This window comes from Tauraco erythrolophus, chromosome 19, assembly GCF_009769465.1.
Source record: "Tauraco erythrolophus isolate bTauEry1 chromosome 19, bTauEry1.pri, whole genome shotgun sequence".
Lineage (NCBI taxonomy): Eukaryota > Metazoa > Chordata > Aves > Musophagiformes > Musophagidae > Tauraco > Tauraco erythrolophus.
Genome location: NC_141483.1, coordinates 10,901,196 through 10,916,462, shown reverse-complemented (window position 1 = coordinate 10,916,462; position 15,267 = coordinate 10,901,196). Strand labels below are relative to the sequence as shown.

Sequence of the window (15,267 nt, the reverse complement as noted above, 5' to 3'; positions counted from 1 at the left end):
AGGTGAACACCATAATTATGAAAGAGCTGGCAGAATGTTTAAGAAGCAACAATAATCGATAGCAGCGAATGTACAATTTGAGCGATTAAAACTGAGCCATTCATCACCTAACAAAATGAGAATGAAATAAAATAGGGAAAAAACACCAGAAAGAAGTTATATAGGAATTGGAAGCTGATTCTTTAGGATGCCAAGAAAACTAATGTCATATTCTAGAAGATTCAGGCACATTATTCTCACTGGCTGTCACACTACATTGCCGGTCCTCAACTCTAAAAACCTCAGCAGTTTAGCACGTTCAAGACAGTTAATGAACAAATGGACCATGTGACTTTTTAATACCATATTTCAAAGGTCTTAAAAGCTGTCAGGGTTTCTGTCCCAAAGGATACCTTACTACAGGAGAACGTTAAGAGAATGACATTTAAAGAGAATTAATATGTATGTTAGTTGACAACAAATAACAACATAGAAGGTTTTACACTTCTTAACTGTTTACTTGTGGTTTTTTGGTTTTTTTTTTCAACATGCTAAATTTTCAGTAATTCCCATGGAGTAATCCTCTGGCATTCCTTGTCTGGAGTTCTCCATCTAGAATAAAGCACTCTTTGTTTCTATAATTCCTGTACCAATCAGCATGTTCTTAAGACCTCTCTTCTCCAGTCCTTTGGCCACACACTACGAGGAGACACAGACCTTGCAGTGAGAAAGCTGGTAGGGAAATGGGGAGAGTTTTGAACTGTGCCCATGCAAGAAATGCAAAAATTACAGTGGAAACTGTGCTGATAAAGAACATTATATCATACAGAAATCTGCCTCTTCCACAGGGTTTAGTGGATGTTTTAGTTTCTGTCAACAAGGCAAGACATTGCTCTGTGGCTGTAAGAGCCACTGCAAAGCAATCATGGTAAAAAGTCCATGATTTTTTATAACCCTGGATAAACATCTTTGCCTGTATTTCACCAGGCTTAAGGGAAAGGATAACGCATTGCAAATATCCAAACAAGTGCTCACAGGTTCTTGAAATGTTCTCACATTAAATGTCTTCTCCCATGCTATTCCCACTCTGCTAACAAGGGCCAGCTGGGGTCCCATGCACAGCTCACCAAGGCAGGTTCTGTTACACTTCACAATTAGAAAAGTTGTTATTGAAGTGTCAGAAATATCAGCCTTTATGGTACCCACGCATCCATAAAACACACCCTACAGCTTTTCTCATCAATATCCTTGAGTGCTCCACTGTGACTTGTGTTGCTGTTATTGCTGTAGGACCCTGCAGGGGTCTCAAAAGCTGGAATGTTAATATGCCATAGGAAAAAAAAAAATGCAGTAAGGTGAGTGCAGCAAGTGTCCTAATAACTTCAGCAGAAAGTAGGCATTTCCAATGTGCCCTGACGTTGATATATACATTTAAATCTTTCCATTGCAACATTTTCTAACTCAAAAAAAAGAAAACAGGAAGCTCTAAATCGGCCAATCTTCTGCTTTGCAATTTACAAATCCATAATAGCTAGCAGAAAAGACTACGGAAAACGAAGATGGTGCAGAGGTGGTATGTGCTAGTCTATTAAAAAAATCAAAACTCTGACTAATGTTAAAGCAGTACAATTGTTCTTTTGAAAAATTAACTTGTAATTGAAATAGTCAACAGCCTTTCTGTTTGGTGCTTCTAAACATTAAGTTACATGTTCTGCTAAGAAACCCAGCAAAAGTAACCCAAATTAAGCCCAGTCTCCAGGAACAGAGAAATAATATAACACTTTATATTAATTGTGTTTCTTCCTAAATGGAAGAATCTATTTATTTATTTTAGATTTGTAAATTAAAAACTGGCTTTGCTAAGATCATAGAGAAATCTGAAGTACCAAAATAATCTAAGTTACGTGCCTTGAAAGGTCTGCATCTGAATCATAATTTCTTAAGCACAAAGTGAAGTACTGCAAAGATCTGGAGATTTGTGATACCACAGCGCTTCTTCCCTGACACTCCAGTTAATGCAAAGAAGGTTAAAACTATTCCCAGTCTGTCAGTAATTGGGGGACCCCTGCCATTTATCTTTGCTTTCTCTCTTACCCATTATCCCAACACCTGTTGCCTTGTAAATCCCACCTACCGATAACTTTATAGACTTCACATGACCTTTGAACACAGAATTTTGTGCTTCTGGAAAATGGGCTTTTTTTTTTTCATCTTTTAATGGAAATGAAGAGAGCGAGTTGATTTGTAGCAACTGCCAGGAGAACCTACCTTTGTTCTTACGAACTACTTTTTGCCGCTGTATCACTTCATATTAAAGCAATCATGGATTGTGGGCATGCAGGAGAAGAATTAGTGTTATCTGCATTGGAACCACTAGGAAATAAATCCCTTATCTTCTCATTAAGAGACTGAGTGAACAAAAGCCCCTACGCCTCAGATTATGTAAATCAGATCACCTCTACAGCCTTAACCCTCATGTGACTGCACATCAGGGTCCCATCTGCAGACCTGAAAGCCTCTTCTCTTATCAAGAAACCAGCAGAGATCACCCACCGTTCAACAGCAGGAACTAGCCCATGAAAAGTCATGCAAAACAAAAGGGACTAGTTACACTATTCTGATTTTTTAGATGGTCACAGTACCAGATGGAGAGAGCTATTTCAACTGTGATATTACACCTTGGTAAAGAAAGCATGAGCCATTACAAAAGAAAAGAAATATTTTTGGTAAAATAAAGAATCACGACATCTGAATAGTTCTAAAGTTGGTAACTAACAATAATAGCCAGTTCTGTGAGTCTGGAAGTGCAGAGAACACCCTCAGCCTTCAATAATGGCATAATTAACTGGCTATCACCAGGCAAACATCCAGGTTACATTTTTTTAAATGCTCTGAGATTGATTTTTGTTTTTCTTTCAGTGCTGAATAGTAATGTATCAATATTTTCTAACAGATTATCTAAGAACAAGATTGGGGCACAGCCAGACCTTAGACAAGTATACTTCATCACTAACAACGAAGAAACATGAAGGGGAGAGCAGAGAAAACACAGGAAATTTCTATTTGTACTTGTAATTTGGGTATCTAACAGGTTTTTTGAGTAAGAACAAGATTAAAGGATCAGTACTTTTCAAGCCCTGTAGTTTGCACTGTGAAGGTGAGGCAACACATTTGAATGCATTTACGTAGAACAGACAGTTGGCTACATGCTGTATTTTGTGCTCTCCAGGTAATTAAAAATTACTCAAAAGTCACACCATGACTTTTGTATCTCTTCTCACTCAAATGAATATAGAGTCAGAATTCAAAACCTTAAAAAACCTGTGATTCAGGAAGTCCTTAAACACTGGACCAGATGTAAGAGTACTTGTGATTCAAGTAAGATACACAGCACATCGAACCCAGTGTCCAAGTATACCACTTCATGCAACAACAAGAGTGAGTTCCAAACACTGGAAACGTCACGATCTCAGCTCCTGCCTCCAAGCAGTCAGTGTATTTGTCCATGGAAGCATGACTGGGCCCTCCATGGGAAACTGTGGTCTACCCTCATGGGGTTTCACCACTAAATTAACCAAACTTCAGAAGTTAGTACCTGTTTCTCAAGGTGCTGAAACTTTCTGTCCAACCCACACCTTGCAGCAGATTATTTGCATCTGTCAGACACCAGAGTTGTAAAGCAATACTAAAAATTTGTAGAATGCCAGACATTTTCTTACCATAGCCAAAGGGAGAACTCCTACCAGGTCCTTCTGGCTTACGTAGATCTTGGAGATTCCTAGATCAGATGCTGTATCTCCAGGATATTCTACTTGCCATGTGATGAGCTGGGTCCCAGGTAAGTCAGTTAGGTCTTCAATTTCAAAATCAATCTGCATGATTTCAGAGGAAGGACCATCCGCACTGCAAGAAAAGAAAGAAAAAGAAAGGTTCCAATTCACGTGACTGATAAGACAGCAAAATAATTGCTTTTATATTAATAAAACATTGCACTAAGGCTCTTCCAATAAGAGGATGTGGTGGGATGGTGGACTTAGTAATGAATTAATCATTTGCACTTGTCTTAAGATTTCAGGGTATTTCCCACACATTCAAGTGGCTTACTAACACTCTGACACGGATCACTAAGCACTGCTCCATCTGACAGGTGGAGAAGCAAAACCAAACCAAGGTAAAGCTAAGGCTGAAGCTTGAGCCTAAAACCCCAGACTTTGAGGTTCTCCCTTTAACAAGCACATTGTATTTTCTCCCCGTTATAGCAACACATAAGCAAATCTAAAGGGAACCATACCTCGAAATGGGAAACCACTGCATTAAAAGTATTTTTTGCTTTTTAAAAAGGGAGGCATGGAAGAGGGGTCAAAGCTCCGGATGGGGTCCGTGAACCAGGGCAGCAGGGAATAGAGGATTGGAAAACTTGGAATTAATTTTTTTTGCTATACTGCTTCCTTGCTGTGAATGTCTGTCTGAAGCTCCTTTTGTCCTTTGCTAAACTAGGAATTACAGCTAATTTAGTTTGTTGCAGGAGGGAAGAGTCACAAAACCGGATTATTTAATATTGGCCAATCCTGCCAGCATCCTTGAACAAAAAACACTAGAAAAGAACAAAGAGTTACTAGACGTTATCCTCCAGGATACTCTGGCAACATTGGGGTTACTGATACCTTATCAATGCTACTTTGTCTTTACATGCTGTCCGTCCTAAGGTTCAGTTAAGTGAATAAATATCATAAAGCAGAAAAGTAAATAGGGAAAACTGGAAAGAGGCTCATTGGTGCAGCTGCAGCAAAGCTTGTTATAAAATCAGCTACTGTACAGAAAGCAATGTAGTAAGGTTTCTATTGTGTATCTTGGCAAGGTGAGCTCCATAGTCCAGTAGCATTTATAGAGACGAGAAAATACTTGATTTACTGTAAAGTTGTTGAGGATTGCAGAATGTCTTAGCAGTGCAGAAATCCAGGGGATGTTGAGAATGACAGTGCTTTTACTTCTGAAGCACTGAAGGTGAACAGAACTTAAGTATTTGTGTGGAGGGGAAAGGAAAGAGCAGAATTTCTTTCAGTGGGATAATGCTCCAGGAGAGAAAGAACAGCACAGCACTGCAGTGGCACAAGCCAGTTAAGTTGGAGAGTGCAACTAAAATAAAGAGGAAACATTTCAGCAACTCATTAGAAAATCCCAGAATGTGCTCAAAACCCAGCAGGTTTTCCCAGCTGATGTGGAAAAAGAGCTAAAAGTAGCCATATTTTTTATGAAGACCAGTTATGACAACAACCCCAGTTTGGGATTCTTCCCAAAATACTCAGCAATTTTTATCATGCTGGCTAAATCAAATGCTTTATCCAAAGACACTGCGTGAAGAATTTAATCTTATCATCTTAAAGGTTTGGATTTTAACAGATGTATTGCTTTCCTGCTATCCTGGATGGAATTTAAAAGAAGCCTCTGTGTTTCCAAAATAGAATACGTTGTGTTCAATTTCTCATTTCTTCATGTCAGGAAAAAAAAAAAAAAGAGCACAATTTCTAAACTAGCACTGGATGCAGTCTTATTTTATGCTGACCTAGGTAGGATCAGAAAGCTGCTTTATGGAGCTGTGACTACTGAAACTCAGTCACCTCCATTGTGTGAGCAGGAATGGGCAATGCATCGCCTATAAACACGTGGCAGTGACTCTGTCTTGTACAGTATGTTCCATCACATTTCTGTGTTTGAAGAACTAATTGGACTTTCATATAATGAACCTTGGTTTCGTGGTTCTATTCAGAATGCCCTTCTCTATTACTGGATCGGTGTCTGCTACCACCAGTCACTGGCTTTGCAGAACTGGTGCTGCCACCAGAACTGTCTCCTGCAGCAGCGGTGAGGACCTGCAGGGCAGGATACCACGGGGAAAACCAAACGGTTGTCAAAAAAGGCAATCAGCTTAATCTTTTCCAGGTATGTTGGAGATTAGGACATAGGAAAACAAAGGAGGAAGTGAAAGGCAGGCCATATGGCCCAACTCCAGTAACCCCAAAAGAATGTCTGCTTTAAAGCAGGTATTTTAATGAAGCATATCTTGTAGCAGAAGAAAACCCTACTTTGCTACCAAATGCAATTTTGATATAAATTAGTTCCTTTTAGCACCTCCAAATGACAAGATTACAAAGCACCTCAAAAATCAATAAGAATCTCATTACTGCTACTAAAGATGTATTTAAAAAAAAAAAGGTGAAAGTATTGCATGACCTATATCAGGCCCAGACAGTCAGCACCAGGTCAGGAACTTTTTTAATTACTTTACTCATCGCTTACTATGATGATCCTTCCACGTGCAAGTCCCATGGATTCGTGTCCCCAATTTACAGCCTTCTTAACCAGTATTTAGCAATTGAAACCTTTCAATAGAGAAGTGAAAAAGTTACCCTTCAGAACATATGGTTAAAAAATGTAAATGGAGAAATCTGAACAAATAGAATTCATCACTGGAGTTCAGTCACAGAAAAATATTTGTGGCTTTTCTTTTAAAGCAAAGGCTCCTTGGTACAACAGGATATTTCTTTTGGGTAGTCAGCCATTGCTCCTTGAAATGGTGCCCTGCCTAATCCTCCTCAAGTTAGGCATCCACTTTATGGTCACCATAATGCAGTACAACGTTGGCAGCTTGTCTTTGCTAGTGCTAAAACCATTGTCGCTATCGAGAGTACAGCAACAGCACTAGTTACACAATTAGAAAGTTTAGGATGGACAAACCCAAAGGTTCACGACAGCAATCCAAGCTGAGCTGAAGAGTGGTCAGAGTGAAACAGTTCTTGGTGCTAATTTAAAGCCAAATCCTTCACAGGGGGTTTTGCGGTTTATAGTTGAGAGTTAAACTGTAATGGAGTTTGTTGTGGTGCCAGTAACTCTCCTTGTGAGCAGCGCCCTTCTGAGCTGTGTGCCATGGAGACCCATTTTTAAATGGTCTCAGCCCAATCTGAAGACAAGGAAGACAGGAAAAAGAAGAAAACTTCATTGGAATGGAGTAGTCTGGTCTTTCCTCCTGTCAGCCAGGACAGCACAAGCACATGTGTACTGTATTTCTTAATCTGCCTTTTATTTTCTGTCCAACAAACCATCAAGCAGCTCTGACAAATCAAGAACAATGGGAAACTCCGTCCTGTCTGAGGGAGTATTTCCTACCTCCACAGAGCCATTCTGCACCTGCTGCTTCTGACACATCCCTGACTGAGGCAAAATTTAAAACAAAAAAACCCACAAACAAGAAACGTCTCTCTTCTGCCCTTTTGCCTGGGAGTCCTTTTAAATCTGTGAGGCTGGTATCAAGGCCCTTGGCCAATTGTTAACACCTGTGCCATCGTGTCAAGTTTCTTTTGAGAAAGAGCCAACCCCTCTCCTGAGTCGCTAGGGATGGTATGCCCTGCAAGACACAGTTTTCAAGAGGAGACTCTATACATTCAAGAATAGCTAGAGGATATTGGCAGTGTTAGTCAATTCAAGTATCCCATTCCCGATTTCACTAGCTGTGGTATCAGCTTTGATCTTTGTATAATGCTTACAAAACAAGATCTGTTCTGAACCAACTAAAACAACCAGGCATGTAATATTTCTCATAATACAACATATAAAGTTTTATCACTGTCTTTAGAAGGCTATAATGGACACAAGAAGCCTAAATCCATGAATATGCTAAATAAGATGCATCACAGGAATGTTAATGAAAGAGCCTTGGGGAGAAGAGAGCAAGAAGGTAACTTTTATTCTTTTCTACCTCCACACACACACCCCCAGCACATCTCTTGCAGGGTATCGAAAGAGTTTGTGATCTGAAATGCAGCACAAGTCAGGCTGAGGCGGAACAGCAGTGCTCAGAAAAGGAAGAAATATTTCCAGGGATAACTGGAAAAGTGTTTCTAGCATGAGAGAAGGGAGACAGCAGCACAGTTGACTCCATGAGACCTGAAGAAGTTTGTGAAAACCTTTATCCCCATTCTACAAGAGAGAAAATTAAACTGAAAATTACTTTCCCATAAAAAGAGGGATAAGATGATTTATACACACAAAGTGGAATAAAGGTGGCATTTCAGGAAGAAAGTGATTTAAAAATAAGTACAAATCTTTGCGTAAAAGTAAGATAGTATGCTATGCTGTCATACCAGATAAAAACACCATGCTAGCTGTTTCCAGCTCTATCAGTTGGGTTGCAGACACATTTTAAGGCTTGCTGCCATCCGTCCTGCCACTGCACAGAGCCAGCAGTGGCACTATGTGTTAAAGGTAACTTCTTGTTTGGTACGAAACAACATAAAATTATATAAGATGTAGAATAAAGGTGTAATCAAGAGCAGTGAAAACAAAACATTGCCATTTAGTAACAGAACTCCACAATTTTCCAAAACAATTCATTTCTGATATAGCTTTTTTTTAAAAAAAAAGCTTTTTCATTGGTATTTTCTTCAGAATTTGAACAATTTCATTAAAAGCAGTTTTACAAACTTTTTTTGCTTATCCCTTTTGGAATCACAAGACATTACTCCTAATATTATCACTGAAGAGTACTTTTTTCCTAACTGAGTATGAGGAGGTCAAATAGAATTCAAAGGACCAGTAGAGAATCAGCCTTTACTTCTGTATATTTGCTTTCTTGTACCTTCTTCCCTTCTGCTTAATTAACTCTCCCCAACCCCAGAGCTCCCCTATAGCACACACTTATGGTCCTCTATAGCGGCATGTCCCTAGCAGTGCCAGAAGTCAGTGGACTTTATCCATTTTGCAACGCTACTGAGAGCATGCAACTGAGCAACGTCTTTCTCCTCCAAAATATATTTATTTTGGGCAGGAAAAAAAAGGAAGACAAAACTAGAAGAAATTAAGGAAAAAAAAAAAAATCACAGAGAGAAAAAGAAAAATGACCTGTTGCAGAAGGATGTGATGGATAGAAAAGTAGAAAATGAACTTCTGTGAAATGTAGATAAAAGAAAATGATAGAAAAATACACCTCCTAGCCTCGAGGCTTGGACTGCATAGGTGCTTTGTGAGAAACACCTACAAAATCCAGATGAATGGGGGAAATGGAGCTACTGTAGACAATAGCCAAAAAAAGAAAACATGGTTTCAAACTTCCTTCTCAATTGACTCAATCTTTCAACCAATATTTAAAGTAGTCATGAAAGGATCTTGATAAACTTTTAGTTTATCTTCACCAAGAAAAGATTGCCTGTCTAGTCTTTGCTGAATTCTTAAATACCCACAACTCTGGTTTCAGGAAAGTGTATAATTTTATTTGTGGTTTTTTTTTTATTTATTTCTTCCTTTGTTTTAAGAAGCCTTTACATGAGAGTCAAACTGTTGTGGCAGGGGGACACACTTGTATTCCTCTCCATATTTGCCAGAGAGACAGAGATCACGTCTCTTCTGCATAAACAGGTACTTGGCAATGCAATAAACTACTCCTGCTTGGCATGTTTGACAGCATCCTTGAAATTATGTGTATAGGATGTGTAAGTAAAAAAAGGGATCAGTGATGAGGAGACCATAGTATTGACATCTGAGGAGTAAAAAGCACAGAATGAGAAAGGAACACTATGTGTTATGGTAGGCTAATTTATTTGGGCTTTTCTTTGGTGCTCATCACCACACAATAAGCCGTTGCTTTGGAAATGCTGATAACTTCTTCCAGTTTAGCCAAGGGTGATTTAAAAACCCCTCTGCAAGAGATGATGATGGGTGTAAACTTCGCATCCACATTTAATCTCTTTTTTAGGTGTTTTTTTTTTTTGTGTGTGTGTGTATTTTATTTTTAACTTCAGCAATCAAAACTTGCTACCCTTAGGTTTCCTATAAAAGTCTACCCTAAAACAACACGCACAAAGTTGTCTGCTTCAGGCAAGATTTGAGCTCTCCAAAACAATATGGGAAGACAAAGCAGAGAAAAGCGTTCCAGCACTGATGTGCAAGTTTTGGAAGCTTTATGTCTCTGAGTTGAGGTTCCTTTACCAAAAAGGAACCACGTACAAAAACCATAAGCTAAACCCCCTAAACATAATCTTACAGTCAAAGAGATATTCTTTATTTTAATGAATCTGGTTGTCTTTCCTTCTGGTTTCTGAGTCCAAGTGCAATAAACGAATATTTTCCAGCTTTTTTGAAAAAGCTTTTATATAGGATAAAAAATGCAGAATTTCAGTAAACAATTTCCTTCCCACAACTAGGACTTAAGGTAAAAATAAAATATTGCAAGATTTGATATTAAACACAACAAGTTAACAGCATGATATTGCCTTCTACAACTGAGGAGCTAGCTTGGCTCCAGAATGTGAGCTCAACATATCCCATGCTTGATCTCTTCAATCCACTCAGTAGCTGACGCGACTAGCAGGATTTCCACCCCTCCTTTGCAGTTGAAAATAAAATGCCTTAGTTGACTTAAAAAGTTAGAATTTTATTAAAACAGAACCAAACAATATGGTGCAATACCTGCACCATATGTTGCTGTGAACTAGTATACACATACTCTACGCATCAGTCCCTGCTCCCAGTCTAAATAAATGGCAAAAAAGGAAGAAATATTTTTAGACAGAAAAGTGAGGCATGCAGCTTGGGGCTTGGACCTTCCCAAGGTCAGAGAGGATATTCTAAAAAACCAATATCTGTAGAATCTAGCCTACTGCATTACAGCGAAGATCATTATTCACCATTGATATATCAAGCTAAGGTGATACATACAGCAGTACATTAAAATTTAATTTTATTCATTGTCATCTTACTATTAAAAATTTAGTGATGGGTAAGCTGAAAAGTAATTTTTCTTCAGGAATCAGCGTATGAAGTGAACCAACTAGCAAGAAAAATCACCAAAAAAATGAGTCTGCTAATCACGTAATAAAGTTATTTAAAAAAATTGATCCATCTCTCTGGAGCATGACATCAGCAGTGCTAGTTGAAAAATATTTGCTGAATTATTTATTTAACTTTATTTTTTGCTATTTGCAAATAAATTATTCACTATACAATTTTCCAGCTGTTGATAGCACTTTTTCCAAATAACTCAAACCATTCAAAAATGGGTAAAAATTAGCAAACCTTTTAATATACTATAAATTTGAAACAATTTCCCACTAAGCCAGCATTCAGTTCAGAACTATCACTCTGAGCATCTCTTGACATAGTAAATCCAGTCATCATTTACCACATTATGCTAAGGGAATGGTAAATCAACATTGACTTTATTACATCCAGTCTAATAATCATTCCATAAATTATTCAACACAGTAGTCAGTAAACATCAAGTACTTTTGAAGTAGCCCAACCATGAGGCAACAGCAGAAAAACCGCAGTTACTATGCAGGTGGGACTGAATTCCAAGGCTAAGAAAACAGTTTTACTGACAGTACGAAGCCTAATAAAACACTGCAAACACATTGTCAATCTGGGCTTCTCCACCTGCTGTTTTTTATTGTCCTCAGCATAAAAATAACAATAAATATAACGTTACTCACATATAAGTGCGATAAAACTGCAGAAGAGTAAACAAGGCACACAGACATAAATGACTCTGATTAATTGGTAAAATTTCTACAGGATCCACACACTGTACGAGACAACCGCAGAAAGTGATGGTTGTCGTCGTAACCAACAAAAGCAAAAAATAGGAGAAAGATAACATAATAGTCATTTGTCAGGTAGGAAAACCAAGTATAAAGGCCTCAATTAAATAACACATCAGTACACGTGGAAGTGATGTGTTCACTCCTCATCCTTGGTCTGCCCAGGACTGGCAGCACTACAGGAACTTGACTGTTACATCATGACCTCCAGACCTAAGCTTTTAGATCAACACCAGTCTTGAGTGTTCCTTAAAAAAGCCTGAGATACTTCATCCACATTACATTTTCCCAGACTGTTAACACTGTCGCTATCAGTTCAGTCTCGCTATCTCCTGAAAGTGAAAGAAACCTTTTGCTGGATGGGAGGAGTCACACAAACATACCATCGATCAGCAGGGAACAAGATTCAGTATTTTCTAAGTAAAAAATTACAGGGCCAGTGCTGCAAATATTTGCTATTGAGTAATCCCAGTATATTAAATCATGACATCAAGCACTGTCCTTAGCACAGTATCCTGCAACAACTACCCTTTATTCCTCATCCTGCAAATATTTATCCATCGAAATAGCCTTATATACATGAACAGCAAATGTATACTTGTGCATAAACTTATGCTGGATAAGACTTGCTGAATTCAGATTAAGACTTTTATATTAATTATTTATCCCTGAAAGGCAACCATATAGGTGAGGTTATCTGCGTATGTGCTATAGAGGAAAGCTTCCCTTGAGTTCAAGAATTTTGTTTAACAAAAACAACAGGGCTTTGTTCTCATGATGACCACACACAAGCCCAAGAGAAGTCCTTGGCTCGCATGGACGTATGTGCCCATTCAGGAGGCACACGTTGTGCCTGAGACCTAACTCAATGCCCTATTGCCCAACCAGCCCAATTATGGCTATGCAAAATTGAGTTGAACAAAGAGATAATCCAGTCATTGACTCTGATCCTGCAAGATCCACTCCTCTGCAAAAGGGAACACACAGAATCTGTATAAACAGCCTTAATTCTGTCTTTCACAGAGTGCCTATCACAGCCTACAACATTTCCCAGGCAGTGATCACAGTCCTGGGGAGAAGCAATCAAAGGGGCTATGAGGTGCTGAAGAGTAAAAATCTTACTCCCCTAACTCCATCTGTTGTTTCCTTTCTTGCTCATCTTCTGAAATACACACATAATAAATATCTTATAGAAACGTATTGTGGCTGCCGTTGATACACTGCTGATTTTAATTTTTCTAGAAAATGTAATACATTTAAAAGGTTCAAGCAAGGAATCACCAGCCTGAACATGTTGAGAAGCTGGTCTAAAAGGTAATTCTAGAGTTAGCCTCCCCAAGAAGCGGTTCTTTACCAGGCTAAGCTACTATTTTCACATTCACATCAAAGATGAAGCATTTTGCTGCTTTATGATCCATGCTTCAGACATCAGCTGCTCTCCTTGATGCCCATCTTGGTCATTTAACTTTGGAATCCAAAGTGATTTTAAAATTATCTCTCTTACCCACTTTTTTTAAACTTAATTGTAGTCTTAAATCCAGAGTGGAAGATCCAGTATCTTAGCACATAGCTCCATTCATGTCTCCGAGGTGAGATCTATATGCCTTGCTTATTAATGTCCACACTAGTTCAACAAATGGAATTATATATAAAAGCAGCATTACATTTCACAGGACTCAAGGCCTTAATATATTTCAAAATTAGCAGCTTCTTTGGAAGCTAAGGCATATCCAATATATGAGATTAGTATCCTCAACTATAGGAATTTCTTCTGCCATGAACTATTCAGCAAGTATTTCTGCTGAACTCATACATCTTACAGCAGTGCAAAGTTCTTTTCAACTAAAAAAAAAGATATTTTCTTTACCCAAACGTTCAGTATCTGCCAAGTCTACGATTAAAAAGGAAATGCTTTCCAGCTTCCTTATTATTAAAATAAAAGAAGCTTCCAAAATCTCTTCTCTTTCTTATTTTTAAGCAATAACACAAAAAATAAACTGAAGAGAATATATACAAGAATACATACATTGCCTCTCTCTTCCCCTCAGTTTTCTGAAAGAACTTAAGCCTGAATCATATTCTTAAATCACAGAATTATAGGGTAATCTTGGTCTGAAAGCCATCTGGTCTAACACCTTTCTTAAAGCAGGGCCAATTTTAGAGTTGGATTAAGTTTAAATTATTCATAGTTTCTCACATGGTTTTCCAAAGAGACATATTATTTAGGGTTTTTTTTGTGATCTTATGGAAATGCTGGGATAGCCTCAGAACTTCATACACTAACACCCATGCGTAAGGAACACAGGCAGGCATACGAACCAAGTCTTCTCTTCCATCAGCTCTTAAAGATTTGAAACTTGGCCATGACCAAGTAACTAGAAGTCATCTTGATGTCTGTTAGGCTTCCGTTCCCTTCCATCACAAGTGGTTTTACAACCTATTCTGTCCAAGTTTAATTGAAAGACAGTGTTAATATTCAATGATAAGAAAGCCTCTTTCACAAACAAATTCGTATGGTGAAAATAATGGATCTGGAGGCATGCTAAGAAAGGTGATATCAAGAGACTACATTTACTAAAACCTGAAAACTAAATAACATCATGCTCTGCCAGGCTATTTCCAGGTCTGTCTGTCCTGCAGCAAAACAGTATCTGACCACCAGCACTAAACAGAAAACTGCCACCTCTGCTTTCCATCCATTCACCTTCACAATCCCATTTGCTAGCTGCACAGTGTTTGTGAGCTTCACACAACCAAGATGCTTAATATGCAGCACCCATTTCATCAATGTCATTAGTATCTGCTATACTTTAAGGGGAAATGAGACCTTCATGAAAAAAAACAACCATACAATACAGGAAAGGGTCTAAATGCCTAACTGATAATATAAATAATAAAGTTTAGTAAAATATATAACTATTTTGGCAATGATATGGACATACAGAAAGCCATGTTGCTCTCTGCCAGTTTTTATCAATTGGAGGTGACTGTAAGTGCATATGCAAATAGTGATCTCTGTTTTGTGTATGATACATGTTAAAGTTGACAGTATGGAGCAGGTATCTCAGGGCGTACACTGCAGTATGTACAGTTGTTTTGCTTTATCAACATATTTCAACCCTGATCTGGTAGGCTGAGGTACACTCGTTAAATTACTTCGGCTGTAACGATCAGGCACAGTACGCCCTCCCTGCTCCAGCTGTGGTACAGTTCTAGTTTGAGCAGATGTTTCCCTTATGTATACCTTGGGATAGTCTGATAGCCATGATGAAATCATACAGACAGGATGATGATACAGGTCTGCAGTCGAGTCCTAGGCCCTGTCAAATCAAATCACAGTTTCTGATGTACTTGTGACATTAACAATTGTGTGAGTTCAAAAGCTCACAGAACTCATGTTCTCATTAGCACAAACTGTTCCATTAAGTCAAGCAGCGTCGTCATTTTGGGTCTCATTGCACCCAGTGTTGATGCACCTGACTTTTCACCACTTTGAGCCCGAGGCTGAGGTGCACTCAAGCTCAGAAGGATTGGTGAGATACAAACGGATACATATGTCCTGGCAATCCTGGGATACTCTCTGAGGAATTACAATGGAGAAAATAGTAAGGGCGAGTTATGATTGCAGCTATTATGCTGCAGAGAATTACCCATAGAAGGTGTACTGAGACCATTGAACTATCCCTAAGGTAGGTAACAG

At 38.5% G+C, this 15,267-nt stretch overlaps 1 protein-coding gene across 1 annotated transcript in view; it reads right to left on the bottom strand.

Moving 5' to 3' along the window:
* The window catches only part of TMEM132D (transmembrane protein 132D), a 260,201-nt gene that overhangs the window by 91,636 nt on the left and 153,298 nt on the right, over positions 1-15,267 (bottom strand). The window contains exon 4 of the mRNA XM_009989487.2: positions 3,699-3,882. Within this exon, the coding sequence (XP_009987789.2) occupies positions 3,699-3,882 (184 nt within the window). The remainder of the gene's footprint in view (positions 1-3,698; positions 3,883-15,267) is intronic.